This window comes from Saccoglossus kowalevskii, chromosome 3, assembly GCF_978046115.1.
Source record: "Saccoglossus kowalevskii chromosome 3, keSacKowa6.1, whole genome shotgun sequence".
Classification (NCBI taxonomy): Eukaryota; Metazoa; Hemichordata; class Enteropneusta; family Harrimaniidae; genus Saccoglossus; species Saccoglossus kowalevskii.
Window position 1 is genome coordinate 40,680,445 of NC_140643.1, and position 13,269 is coordinate 40,693,713.

Consider the following 13,269-nt stretch of genomic DNA (forward strand, 5'->3'; position numbering starts at 1 on the left):
TCGGTGCATAACAATTGCTATCGATAAGAATGACCTTACTTAAGTCGGTGCATAACAATTGCTATCGATAAGAATGATCTTACTTAAGTCGGTGCATAACCATTGCTATCGGTAAGAATGACCTTACTTAAGTCGGTGCATAATAATTGCTATCGGTAAGAATGACCTTACTTAAGTCGGTGCATAACCATTGCAATTGGTAAGAATGATCTTACTTAAGTCGGTGCATAACAATTGCTATCGGTAAGAATGACCTTACTCAAGTCGGTGGCTGTCATTATTGTTTCTTATGTACATGTATATTGAATTAAATTAACATAAATAAACAGACATATCCAAGTGAAAGGCTCTTCATGAATTGTAAATATTGTTTTTCAATTTAGTGTAGTGTAGTGTAGTGTGGTGTAGTGTAGTATAGTGTAGTGCAGTGCGGTGTAGTGTAGTGTAGTGTAGTGTAGTGTAGTGTAGTGTAGTGTAGTGTAGTGTAGTGCAGTGCAGTGCAGTGTAATGTAGTGCAGTGCAGTGCAGTGTGATGTACTTGTAGTGTAGGTAGTGTAGTGTAGTATAATGTAGTGTGATGCGAAATGAAGTGTAATTTAGTGCTGTGTCGTCAAGTGTAGTGTAATGCGTAGTACAGTGTAGTGCAGCACAGTACGGTGTTGTGTCAGTGTAGTATATTTATTTGTAGCGAAGTACAGTGTAGTATGGTCTAGAGTTGTATGTTGTTTAGTTCAGTGTAATGCAGTAAAGTGTAGTTACATAGTGAAATTTTTTTTTTTTTTTTTTTCCCCAATTATTTATTTATTTATTTTTTTGTTTTCTTTTTCATTATCAGGGATGGCATTATAATTGCCTGTATCAATAGTATAACAAGTTTTTATGCTGGATTTGCAATATTTTCCATACTTGGCTTTATGGCATATGAGCAAGGAGTAGCTGTGGATGAAGTTGTAGACTCTGGTAAGACTGATCTAAGTATTGTTACTTTCTTCTGTAATATACTGACTGGTATTTTATTTCCACTCGGAACTTATTTTCACTGAAGGAATGAATTTATGAAAATAAATTACAGTAATTTTTTCCTATATTTAACATTCAAATCAACAAATATCAGTGATTTGAACTTCATACAAAATCACCAAAATGTTTTTTTTTCAGTGAAAAAACAGTATAATACACATTGGTATATTGTTTTATCATGCATGATTCATTTCATGAGCATTATAATTATTAGTAAATATAATCATATGGAACACATGCATCTTGCTTATAATATGAGGTTATTACGAGAATACCTCAAAGTATGTGTGAAGACAGCTGGAGTATCGATCGATGCACAGCGGAGGTTGATGCACTGCATACTGTCTGAGTGCATAATTTGAGGTATTCTCTTAATAACCTTATTATTATACATCTTTTCCTTCCAAGGATACACCACGGAAATGCCGAAATCCAAAGTGTTTTGAACAGAATTAGCGAAATTGTTTGTGTGGTAGCCATGTTTGTTTTTATTGTTAGAGAACGCTTACATGCCTAATCATTCCATATTTGGAATTCGCATTTCCTAATATGGTTGGATGAAAATACCTCGTAAAATACCGCAAAATTACGGCACACTTTAACTTATGACGTTACAGTGACAGATGTATAATAATACGGAATATGCATATTCATGTACAAATAAAAGCACAATTATGTAATTCATAATAAAGGAATATATATTATTTAGTCATAAGAAAACTATTTATTCATAGAACATATTTGCTATATTTTAATTTTCATATTCAAAATATAATTGGATAATCATTTTGTAATCCCATGTGTAATGTTGTGTTTTAATTTGACAGGTCCCGGATTGGCTTTCCTGGCATATCCCAAAGCCGTTAGTTTACTACCAGTAGCTCCCTTGTGGTCATTTTCTTTTTTCTTTATGTTGATATTGCTAGGACTTGATAGCCAGGTATGTTATATTTATTGCAGTTGCCATGGTAATTCCAGAGATGACCTAATATATACTAGCCCTGCCCAAATCATAATTATTGTTTTTGCTGCAACAATTTTCAGATATGCTTTATAGACAAACTCTGAAGTTTGTTTGTAAATTAAATTTGTTAATGACTATTAAACCAAACATTACCACTATTGTCATTAACAAAATAATCAGTAGAGGCCTATCTATTTGTAGTAATTTCCAAAGTTATAAAATCAAATAATCAAAGCCCAACAGTTTCAAAACACTGACTTTCACCCAAATTTCTGCAATTTTCATCTTTCAAAAAATGATAGTCTGTATAATGATTGTCTCGTTCCAAAAAAAGTGACACTTGTAATTCCCTGTCTAATTGTTCAGAAATTAAACGTACATTATAGAGAAACTGAAAGTAAGTATGGGAGTTTTGAAAATGTGCATGTGGCAGAGGTGTGTTTGTATTGATAACTAATATTTTAATATTCTAATCATGTAATTAGCAATAGGAAAATAAATCACTGTGTTTGTATGTTTAATTTCAGTTTGTTGGCGTGGAGGGTGTTGTAACCGCATTAGGTGATTTGATGCCCAATATTATCTACAAAGGATATAATAGAGAGATATTTATTGCTGTTGTATGTTTCTTTTCATTTATTGTTGGACTCTTTATGGTCACCAAGGTAAGCATATTTCTTTCTGAATTTAATACAGTGCAGCTACTTTGGCCATAAGTAGGATTGGCAATTTCTTTTGGATCAAACTATAATCTTTAGAGTGAATACAAAAAAGTAATAATTGCTGGTTACTTAACCAGATCAATAAAAGTTACTCATTGTTTTGTTTCAGGGTGGGATGTATGTATTCCAGGTATTTGACTTTTATTCAGCAAGTGGTCTAGTATTACTCTGTATGGCATTCTTTGAAACCATTGCTATTGGATATGTTTATGGTAAGGAAGCATTTGTGTTGTAGTTGATAATAGAACTATCTAGCCTTTAGATTAGCAGTGCAGTTGTTATAGAACTATCTATCTGCAAGTTTAGTAGTGCAGTTGATGATAAAACTCCAAAGGGCCTTCCATGTTTAGGTTGATTTTATTTATAAGAATTGATAATTGAATTATTCATTTCCAAGTTCACAAAAGTTGATGGGAGCCCCCTCCCCTGTTTCAGCTGATGATAGAACTATCTGGGCATCAATACTGAAGATATGAAAATCAGGAAATGTGCATAGAACTCTACAAATAGTACCGGTAGATGGATAGAACCCAGAATTAATCAGTCCACTAAAAACTGAGTATCGATGTGTCTGACTTGTTTTTGTAGGTGGATTCCGATTCCTGCGTGACATCGAGTTCATGATTGGCTACAAACCTCTTGGTCGATATTGGATGCTAGCTTGTTGGTGTTTCTTTACTCCAGCTATCAGTTTGGTGAGTTGTACAGTCAACTTTAAGGTAGAGATGCAGTTTACCTGACAGGTATTTTAATTAGTTAATTAGGCAACCAAGTTAACCTCCCTTGTCCACAAAACTATATATTTTCGGAAAGCTTATTGTATGAGTTTAAAAATTTTGTAAGTATTTTTTTTTATGAACACTGTAGTTTGAAACAAAGCATCTAGGAGCTATTTTTTTTTAAAGTTCTGGGATGTGCACGAAAAAGAAGCTGAGATAATTGCTAATTTGCATAACAATTCACTCAGTAAGATGTTTGCTCGTGCTCATAATTAAAATGGCTGTAACAGTTCCAAATTTAAATGTATTATCGTTTTGTAAAAAGTTAAATATAGTGCATAATATGGAGATTCCGTAATTCCTTTTTTTCACCATGCCCCTTTTTTATTATTTATGTACATGTATAGCCTTTCTAAATCTTGCTAAGCATTCAAAAAGGAGAATGTTTGCACCTGTTATCTATATTTTAAAATCGTCTTTTGAGTATGTTCCACTATTCAAAATTCTACAAAATGTTAACAGTCTATAGCCAAGACTTTGGATAACAAAAAGCAAAAAAAAAATGTTCACTCCCAAGTGCCCACGAACCTGCATCTCTACCTTATGTAGACATGTGAATTGATATTACATTTGATTTGTTAGACTCGAGTAAACTTTCAAGATAAATTTTGCTAGCAATAGACTTCATTTGATATGTAAATTGAATAATATTGCTATTATTACAAGCACATTTCTTGTAAGCATGGTTTTACTTAGATCACAGGCAAAAGAATAATATTCACAATATTTCATGTCTATAAAACAAAAGCTACACGCAGTCCCACGTTTTGGATGTTTTTCTCATAATAAATATGCTGTTATGTGACTAATCGTTTAAACACTTATACAGGGTATCTGGCTATTCTTCTGTGCAACATGGACTCCCTTGACATATGGTGATTATGCTTATCCAATATGGGCTGAAGCTATTGGATGGTGTTTTGTCATGGCATCTGCTATAATGATACCATTGATAGCAGTTATTAAGTTCCTGCAACTAGATGGCACATTTTCTGAGGTAGGTGACATAAAATTGACATGATGTTGGTGTGTGATTGGTGGTTATTGGTATTGTACATAGCCATTACAGCCAGTAGATTTGGCATTGATGTGACTGGTGGTGATTGGTATTGTACATAGCCATTACAGCCAGTAGATTTGGCATTGATGTGACTGGTGGTGATTGGTATTGTACATGGCTATTACAGCCAGTAGATTTGGCATTGATGTGACTGGTGGTGATTGGTATTGTACATGGCCATTACAGCCAGTAGATTCGGCATTGATGTGACTGGTGGTGATTGGTATTGTACATAGCCATTACAGTCAGTAGATTTGGCATTGATGTGACTGGTGGTGATTGGTATTGTACATAGCCATTACAGCCAGTAGATTTGGCATTGATGTGACTGGTGGTGATTGGTATTGTACATGGCCATTACAGCCAGTAGATTTGGCATTGATGTGACTGGTGGTGATTGGTATTGTACATAGCCATTACAGCCAGTAGATTTGGCATTGATGTGATTGGTGGTGATTGGTATTGTACATAGCCATTACAGCCAGTAGATTTGGCATTGATGTGACTGGTGGTGATTGGTATTGTACATAGCCATTACAGCCAGTAGATTTGGCATTGATGTGACTGGTGGTGATTGGTATTGTACATAGCCATTACAGCCAGTAGATTTGGCATTGATGTGACTGGTGGTGATTGGTATTGTACATAGCCATTACAGCCAGTAGATTTGGCATTGATGTGACTGGTAGTGATTGGTATTGTACATGGCCATTACAGCCAGTAGATTCGGCATTGATGTGACTGGTGGTGATTGGTATTGTACATAGCCATTACGATCAGTGGATTCGGCATTGATGTGACTGGTGGTGATTGGTATTGTACATAGCCATTACAGCCAGTAGATTTGGCATTGATGTGACTGGTGGTGATTGGTATTGTACATGGCCATTACAGCCAGTAGATTTGGCATTGATGTGACTGGTGGTGATTGGTATTGTACATAGCCATTACAGCCAGTAGATTTGGCATTGATGTGATTGGTGGTGATTGGTATTGTACATAGCCATTACAGCCAGTAGATTTGGCATTGATGTGATTGGTGGTGATTGGTATTGTACATAGCCATTACAGCCAGTAGATTTGGCATTGATGTGAATGGTGGTGATCCGTATTGTACATGTAATGACCAGGAGGTGTATCGCTTTTTAGCTCTTTTTTGCTAATGTCGTTGTATGCATGTATGTATGTTTGTTCATTCGTCTGTTCGACTGTTTGTGTGGTTGTATCAAATATTGTTACACTGATATCTCAAAAACCACTGGCGGGATTGTACTGAATCTCCACACTAATATATCATGTGCACCAGACCTGATTAGATTTTGGTACAAATCTGTGCATGTTAATTAGGAAATTACGTAATATTCAGTTTTAGAATGTTTACTGTGTATCTTTGCATCTGTTTACAGAAATGCATTGAAACTTGATACATGATTTCTGTTTATGTTGATTAATATGTACATATTAATTATCCAATTTGCATACTAATCTAATGTTCCCAGCTTGTTTATTCTGTATTATAATGGTTTGCTTCAATGGCTTGACAATTGGTACATTTATAAGTTGATTATCTGATAATAGTTTATAATTAACTGTTTTCCTCATGTTTTATTTGTATCGTAACATTTTGCTCAAGTGGATTGAAAATAAGTTCATGCATACTGTTTGTGTTGATCCATATCTAATAATATTTTGAACTTATTCAGTTCATAATAATTAGCTAATTAGTGTACTAATTTTCTGCTTGTCATATCTTACTCTAGTGGCTTAAAAATTGGTACCTACTGGATGTCTAATCCTCATTTTGAAATTAATCTTTGCATACCAATTAACTAATTTCAGTGTGCTTTGTTTATATTCTAACAGTTTGTTCAAATGGATTGAAACTTAGTAAACATGTACTGTGTACTAATTGATAAGTGTCATTTTTCATAATAAAAATTTATAACATTCTATGCATATTAATTATCTAATTTGTATACCAATTAATTGTTTCCATTCTGTTTGTGTAGATAAATCCATGAATGGTAATAATTTATAGTAGTCTGAAAATTTGTATACTAATTACATGTAACTGTTTTTTTCTGCATCTTCCCAATACAGGAAAAAGTGATTCATAATATCACAAACATCTTTGAGAGTGTCCTTATATTAGCTATTCTGCTCAATTAATTTGCATAGTTAACAATAAACACACATCTGTGTTTTTTTCTATTTACAGCGAATGACAATCCTGATAACTCCTATACTGAAGCCCCATCAGGTTGCTGGCTATATGGTAACAGAGCAATCATATCCCATGGATGATAAATATGCTAGTAATTCAGAAATGGGGACACAGACATGCAGCGATCTTGATCCTGATAATCCTCCCCCACCGTATGGAGAAAAGGGGTCAGTATTCTAGAATACTGATTACATTATGTTAATGTAGTGTGCATGCTTAACATGATCGACTTTCCAGACGTGACATACACGACTGTTGATTGGGAAAACATTTGGCCACACCAGAAAAAATAATGTGAATAGCATTTACCAGGCTATGAACATAAAGACTAAAATAAATAAAACTTTGTGTTTGCCTGTGCATGGCTGAATTTCAATCTTTGTTGTGGCCCATCAGTTATAATATTCATCACAGGTAACTGTGCATAATTATAGGATAAATTAAAATACTTAGTCAATAATAAATCATGATGTCTCCAATAATCCATCACAACATGCATTACTGAGGGTACACTGTGAATTGCCTAGTTAAAATGTGTTAATGTAATTTCTAAAGGTGGAAATCACTATTAACCCTTTCATCCCTATTTTCTTATTTCCTTATGTTGGTAAACAATCAGAAATTATGAAAATTCACAAGCAGATTACTGAAAATCTTGAAAAATTATGGCATAAAACTGGTTAACAAAGAAGATTAGTTAAATTGAAAATAAAAAATAAATGCCGTTCAATGTTTTGTTTTTTTCCAATCTGACTTGACCGATTATTGTACATGTGAAATAGTATTTGATATTCTCTCCATTTTCTTTTTACTAGTTAAGAGCATGCAATTTAGTATAATTATAATTTTGACACATGTATCAGCAGATTTATTTAAACTTTTTTAAAACCAATGCAATTTCTTTCACTGATTTATTTTTAAAATTTGATATTGATTGCCTAACACTTGTGTGAATGAATAAATATTTTAACTACCTGGTAACCTTGTGTCAAAATTCAAGCCCTCATGGGAAATTGCAGTTTGTAAATGTTTGTGAAACAATGAACTCTAAGTTGCAAACACTAATATTAAGTATATATTTATAGTACTAAAGAATGATGTTAATTTTTTGGAAGTTCACTAATATTTGATATAGTTGTCTGTATTATATTTCCATACTGTGACAAAAGTGACAAGTCTTATTTTTTTATAGTAGAAAACAGTTTCACTTCTCTCAATAGGTACTATATCTGAAACTTTGCTACAGTTAAGACGCAATGCCTCTTCCCAGCATGCATCTACTTTATTTGTCCTAGTATGCTATATAGTAATATTCAAAAGGATGCTTTTCATTTCTAGCAATGTACTCAATGTAACATCATTTTAAAAATCTGTCATTTCATTCTTCCTTCCTAGTACTTCTCCTATCGCCTAAATGTAAGTTTACCTCTCTTGTCACTCACCAGAATATTTTTTCATCCTCTGTACTTGTAGTTGTTAAATAATGATGTTAAATGATTTGTCATTGGTTTATTTCATTGGTAGGAGATTGCTTCTAAGGACAATATTTCCTCACTGATGTTTTCTTTTTCACAGATCAACTGTTAATGGGTCCTCTCAGCAGAGTAAACCTTGTACTGTGTATGCTACTAGTCTGTAACATCATTAGTCACGTTCTCTCAGTCGGGCAAACCTTGTACACCACTATAAGTCTGTAACTGCATTCACACATGGCTCTTAACTCTTTTTTTCTAATGGTGGTAGCTACGCTGGATATCACAAGATGCTTCCCATCTTCATATTCTCCTGTGCTTTACTCGTCATTTCACTACTCCACAATGGTGACACCATTAACTGAATTATGCATTTATACTTGTATTTATGTTGTTAAAATTCCTCCAAGAGGAATTGAACACCGCTATAACGAGTTGCTGTAAGTAACCCTGCTCCTCCATGTCACATCATATTGTCTGTAAACTGATTCTATCACCTGTTGTGGGGAAAAATGTTCAAGTAACTGCACTACAATATTATGACATTAATTTGCTTTTTAAATTGTGATTTTAATTATAATCTATTTAATCACAGACAAAAGCATAAAATAAGTAAACATACAATATGAATAAAAATATCTACATATTTGTTTAATAATGGGTGAATTTAAATATTTGTCATTATTACTGGAAGTTATTTTTAAAAATAGATCTGTATTCATTTGAGGTAATGTTTTCATACATGTATATGTACAAATGTGATACATTTAACAAAAATATTTATGTTTTTGGTCACTGGGCTGTCAGCTTAGATTTTGTGTGTCACAGCAAAATTCTGTTTATGAAAAATAATTTCTGAAAATATAAAGCAGCACACAAGCATCAATGAATTGACCAGAAATATTTTTATCATAATTTCTCGTGGTTTGACTTGTAGGAAAGTCTTATAATTCATAGTCAGCAACTTGCTCTTCATAATTGCTGTTTATACATTTCGAGAAATTCACATTTTCAATGAATAATCTTACCGCATTTTTTTACATTTTCTAATAAAATATTCGTACTGGAAAAACTTGTCTTTGTGTATACGATACTGTTTTACAAATGATGTATGGTGCAAGTATAATTTGAAATGTTTTGTTAGGAAATTTACAGATATTACCGGTAGTGCATGTATATTATCATGTACAACTGGTGTTTACTTGCATCTGGGTTGATTTCATTAGGTCCACTGTTGAATTTGTCAAACGGAACTTATCATACGAGTGATTATCCGTTTTCAGTGTCAACTTCTTGATTTGACACTTTGTGTATATGTACCTTGGGCAGACCTCTCTCAGATTTGTTAGTTATATCTTCAATTTTCTAAATTTCATGAATATTTTTGTCATTTCTGATCGCAAGTCTGATTGCTTTGTTATTATATTTACGTTGTATACCTTTCAGATTTGTTCATTCTCTGATATCTTCAGTTCTTTAATTGAAATGTGCATTGCTAACAGCAGAGCTATCTCAGCCGACAGGCTGCTTGTTTATACCTTATGATGGCCAAGTGGTGACTTTTTGTTTTCTCAAAAAAATAGCAGAAAACCTCTTCATAGGTAATCATAGTGGTGATACTGAAAAAACCAAGGTCCTAGTAATATACAAAGACCTGAATTAACAAACAAGTCAAGTTGTTATGAAGGTTTACTCAGATTTATGAATGCAGTTTCTTGAGCATGTACGAGACATAGTTTGGTTGCACTTGTGTTCTCTTGAGATTTTGGATCCGGGTCAATGAAAGTTTTCAGATTAAGGGAAATCACTTTATGACGAGTTGTACCCACATAGAGTACATATTAATTCAATTGTTTGCAGATGTTCCATGTATTTTAATACGAATATTTTATAATTAAATAACGGAGACAGACATTCATGTCTTGTTTGAATAGCAGCTGGTTTCCTTGGAGACAACCAAGTTTTCAGGATTTCCCAATGGCAGCACCGTTTTACCTTGACACATTGTATGCTGTAAATGTTATGGGCCTCAATACTTTGGTTTATATGGGAACTTTGTTAAAACTTGTTTCACTCTTTTCAATCACTGCAAGCAAAATCTCAGGTGTTCAAAAGTTCTTCTTAGTTGATTTACACTAAGCATTCCACCAGATGGAGTTGAATGTCGAAACTTCTTACTATTAACACCTTAAACTTTCAGCAGACGGTTTAAATAGTTCATGCCCACTATGGACTCCGGTCTGTCAAAATGACTATTTTGAACTGTAAGCATTAATCTGCAATTCAGCCAATGACAGAAATCTAGGTCAGGGGAATTAAGCCCCATGACCTTGTATAACACGTGACCGAGGTCAAGAGGTCAGCACCATCTTCCCTTATGTTTTCGCTGTATACAAGAACTTAAAGCCAATCACTACAACAAGTGGGGCGGTTGGAAGGAACCCGGAGTCTTTGGTGGGTATGAACTATGTGAATAGGTGGGTTGAAAACCTGCCTAAATTCACTATGTTCAATTAACCCACCATAGACTCCGGTCAGTGACAATTTTGAGCTGTAGGCAGAGTCATACACCAAGAGGTGACTGGTTTCCAAGCAAAACAGAAAATAAAAGTACTCGACCGATACAATTAGTTACGACTACAACCTATCTGAAACAGTTAACACTGTCTTTTACCTTACCAGTGTTGTCCCCATAGTAAAAGCATACAAACTGTACTGCTGATAGGGTGACTGGGTCAGCATTGCCAGAGGACACTAGACCCAAACCCAATTCTGGGGGTAACCAGCATTCCAAAAGAAGATGTCCAAGGAGAGAAACTTCTCTGCACAAATCTGTAGCCAAGACTGCTCTATCGCCTATGTGCAGGGATACCTGTGGCTGTTCAGGCTGGATCAACAATCAAAGTTTGACCTGCAATGACAGGAACCCACCCTAAAAAGACCATCCTCAATGGATTGCACGTTAATAATTGATAAAAACTTTTTGCATTCTCCAGAAGCCTGCCTTAAGTACGTGTATGAGAACCTTGTGCGTACTTTGCGTCTGTAGACCCTGTGCTGAGGATGCCAATCTGTCATAAACCTCAAACACTGTCGAAGTGATCCAATGGAAGTCTGGGAGGCTGGTCTGTTCTGCTAATCCTGGCCAAACACATAAACATGCACTTGTTGCCCTGCCTCGACTCCCAAGTACGTCTCTCAGCAGCTCGAAGTGGGCATAAAAGCAACTCTTCCTGATCCTCCGGGCAGACAATATTGGCCAAACCGGGGATGACGTATGGCTGTGGATCATGCCCTGGGATTTGGTTCTTGGCGAGAAACCCCGATTTGTGTCTTTAGCACAGATTTTATGTCCATCAAGAAAAAACTGGGCCCTGAACTCAGAACATCTACCGAGAGCTAGTAGGAAGACTGTTTTCCATGTCATGGCCCACGCTCCTCGAGTCAGCAGCAGTGACATGTACTTTGGAAGCTTGGCATTCCGGGGTGTGGTGAATAGATCCATCTTGGGACCGTCCCACAGCCGAAACAGTCTGGAGGCTACCCATTGGGGTACTCGACGCTCAGTGTTCTGGAAACAGAGTCGTCGTAAAAGAGCGACTGCTTGACTGTTCCACACCCCTTGAAGGTGGTGTGCTGCTAGCTCCACATTGCATTCCAGGCACCAATGGAGAATTCGCTCTGCCAGAGCTGACAGCAATGGTGATCTGGCCCCCTTCCTTGTTGATGTGGGAGACCACTGCTCTGTGGTTTTGAAAGTGTATCAATGCCAAGTATAATCCAATGCAGGGGCCATATTCCTTGGACTTGTTCGTCCATTAGATGAACTCCCCAAACGGCAAGGGAGGCATCCGTTATCAGATTCATTGCCGCGGGGAGTGGGTCCAAGGGGACCCCCTGCCTAGGGTTGGCAATTGTAATCCACCAGGGCGAGGCATCCCTTGCTTGGTCCAAGAGAATACCTGGTGTTGCAACAAAGTGCTGCGAACTGACATCCCAATGATGCGCTTCAATTCTCCGAGACAGAGGGAACACTGACTAGACTTAGGCTAGACTGCTTATTGCTAGGCAATGAGCCTGCCATGGACGTGTCAAACTCCATGCTCAGAAACACCAACTGACGTGTCTGGTGTTGATGGGACCTTTTTTAGATTTACTAGAAAGCCCAATTGGTGCAGTAAATCCTGCTCGAACAACCACCCCTTGTCTAGGTACAGGGTTGATGTGTATTGATAACTGATGCAGCAGCCCACCTGTTTCAACACTCTGGTGAACATGTATGGAGCTTTGTATAACACTAAGGGGAGCACCCTGAAGTTTATTTCAGTGTATGCTTAGACTGTTGGTCACAAAATCAATGCAGAGGTCTTGGACAGTAATAGCTATGTGTAAAATTCAAAGAGTCTTCTCACTGGCGTCAGACGTAGATTTGGACAGACTTGCACTAAACTATAAATCTCTGTTGCACACTTCGTCTGAACACAGACTAATACAAGTATGCCTGAAATAAATGACATGCACAAAAGTTGACGAAATGGGTCGCAATTTTTTATTGACATCATACACCCTTTTGTTTTGCCTATATACCACAGGCATCCTCGAGGTAGAAATGGCTATAGTTGATAAGTTTTTGTACAACTTTGAACAAAATCAGTCTAGACTAAGAACTGTTGGACAGACAAACAGGACAAGAAAGCAATCAGATGGCAGATCTGACATTTTGTTCCAAGCACTGGATGAACCTTTATCTTTCAGTAGATATGATACTATTTTCAATGAGGTCATATAACCATATATTGTCATTAAATAATGATCAGATCTAGTGTGCAATGTCTCAAAACACTGAATGGCTCTAACTGCAAAAGTGCACAAGATATGATAGTTATGCATTTTTACTTAGGTCACATGACCATATATGGTCGTAAAATATGTTGATCATATCTAGTGTTCAATGTCTATCTTCAACAGTGTTACGGCTGAGCTGGTAACCACTACCCCCCCCTCCCCTCCCCAGCATTACATGTATGT

At 35.9% G+C, this 13,269-nt stretch overlaps 1 protein-coding gene across 5 annotated transcripts in view; it reads left to right on the forward strand.

Annotated features, from left to right (window-relative positions):
• The window catches only part of LOC102807870 (sodium- and chloride-dependent GABA transporter 2), a 39,386-nt gene extending 30,833 nt beyond the window's left edge, over positions 1-8,553 (forward strand). For 2 of the 5 annotated variants that reach the window (XM_085497210.1, XM_085497209.1), the window contains exons 7-14: positions 836-960; positions 1,848-1,960; positions 2,512-2,649; positions 2,816-2,918; positions 3,295-3,401; positions 4,315-4,482; positions 6,764-6,936; positions 8,345-8,553. In XM_085497210.1, the coding sequence (XP_085353336.1) occupies positions 836-960; positions 1,848-1,960; positions 2,512-2,649; positions 2,816-2,918; positions 3,295-3,401; positions 4,315-4,482; positions 6,764-6,936; positions 8,345-8,408 (991 nt within the window). In that variant the 3' untranslated portion in view covers positions 8,409-8,553. Of the gene's footprint in view, positions 1-835; positions 961-1,847; positions 1,961-2,511; positions 2,650-2,815; positions 2,919-3,294; positions 3,402-4,314; positions 4,483-6,763; positions 7,130-8,164; positions 8,265-8,344 lie in introns of those variants that run through there. The other 3 variants (XM_085497211.1, XM_085497212.1, XM_085497213.1) reach the window with 3 other exon arrangements.
• The last annotated feature ends 4,716 nt before the right edge of the window (positions 8,554-13,269 follow it).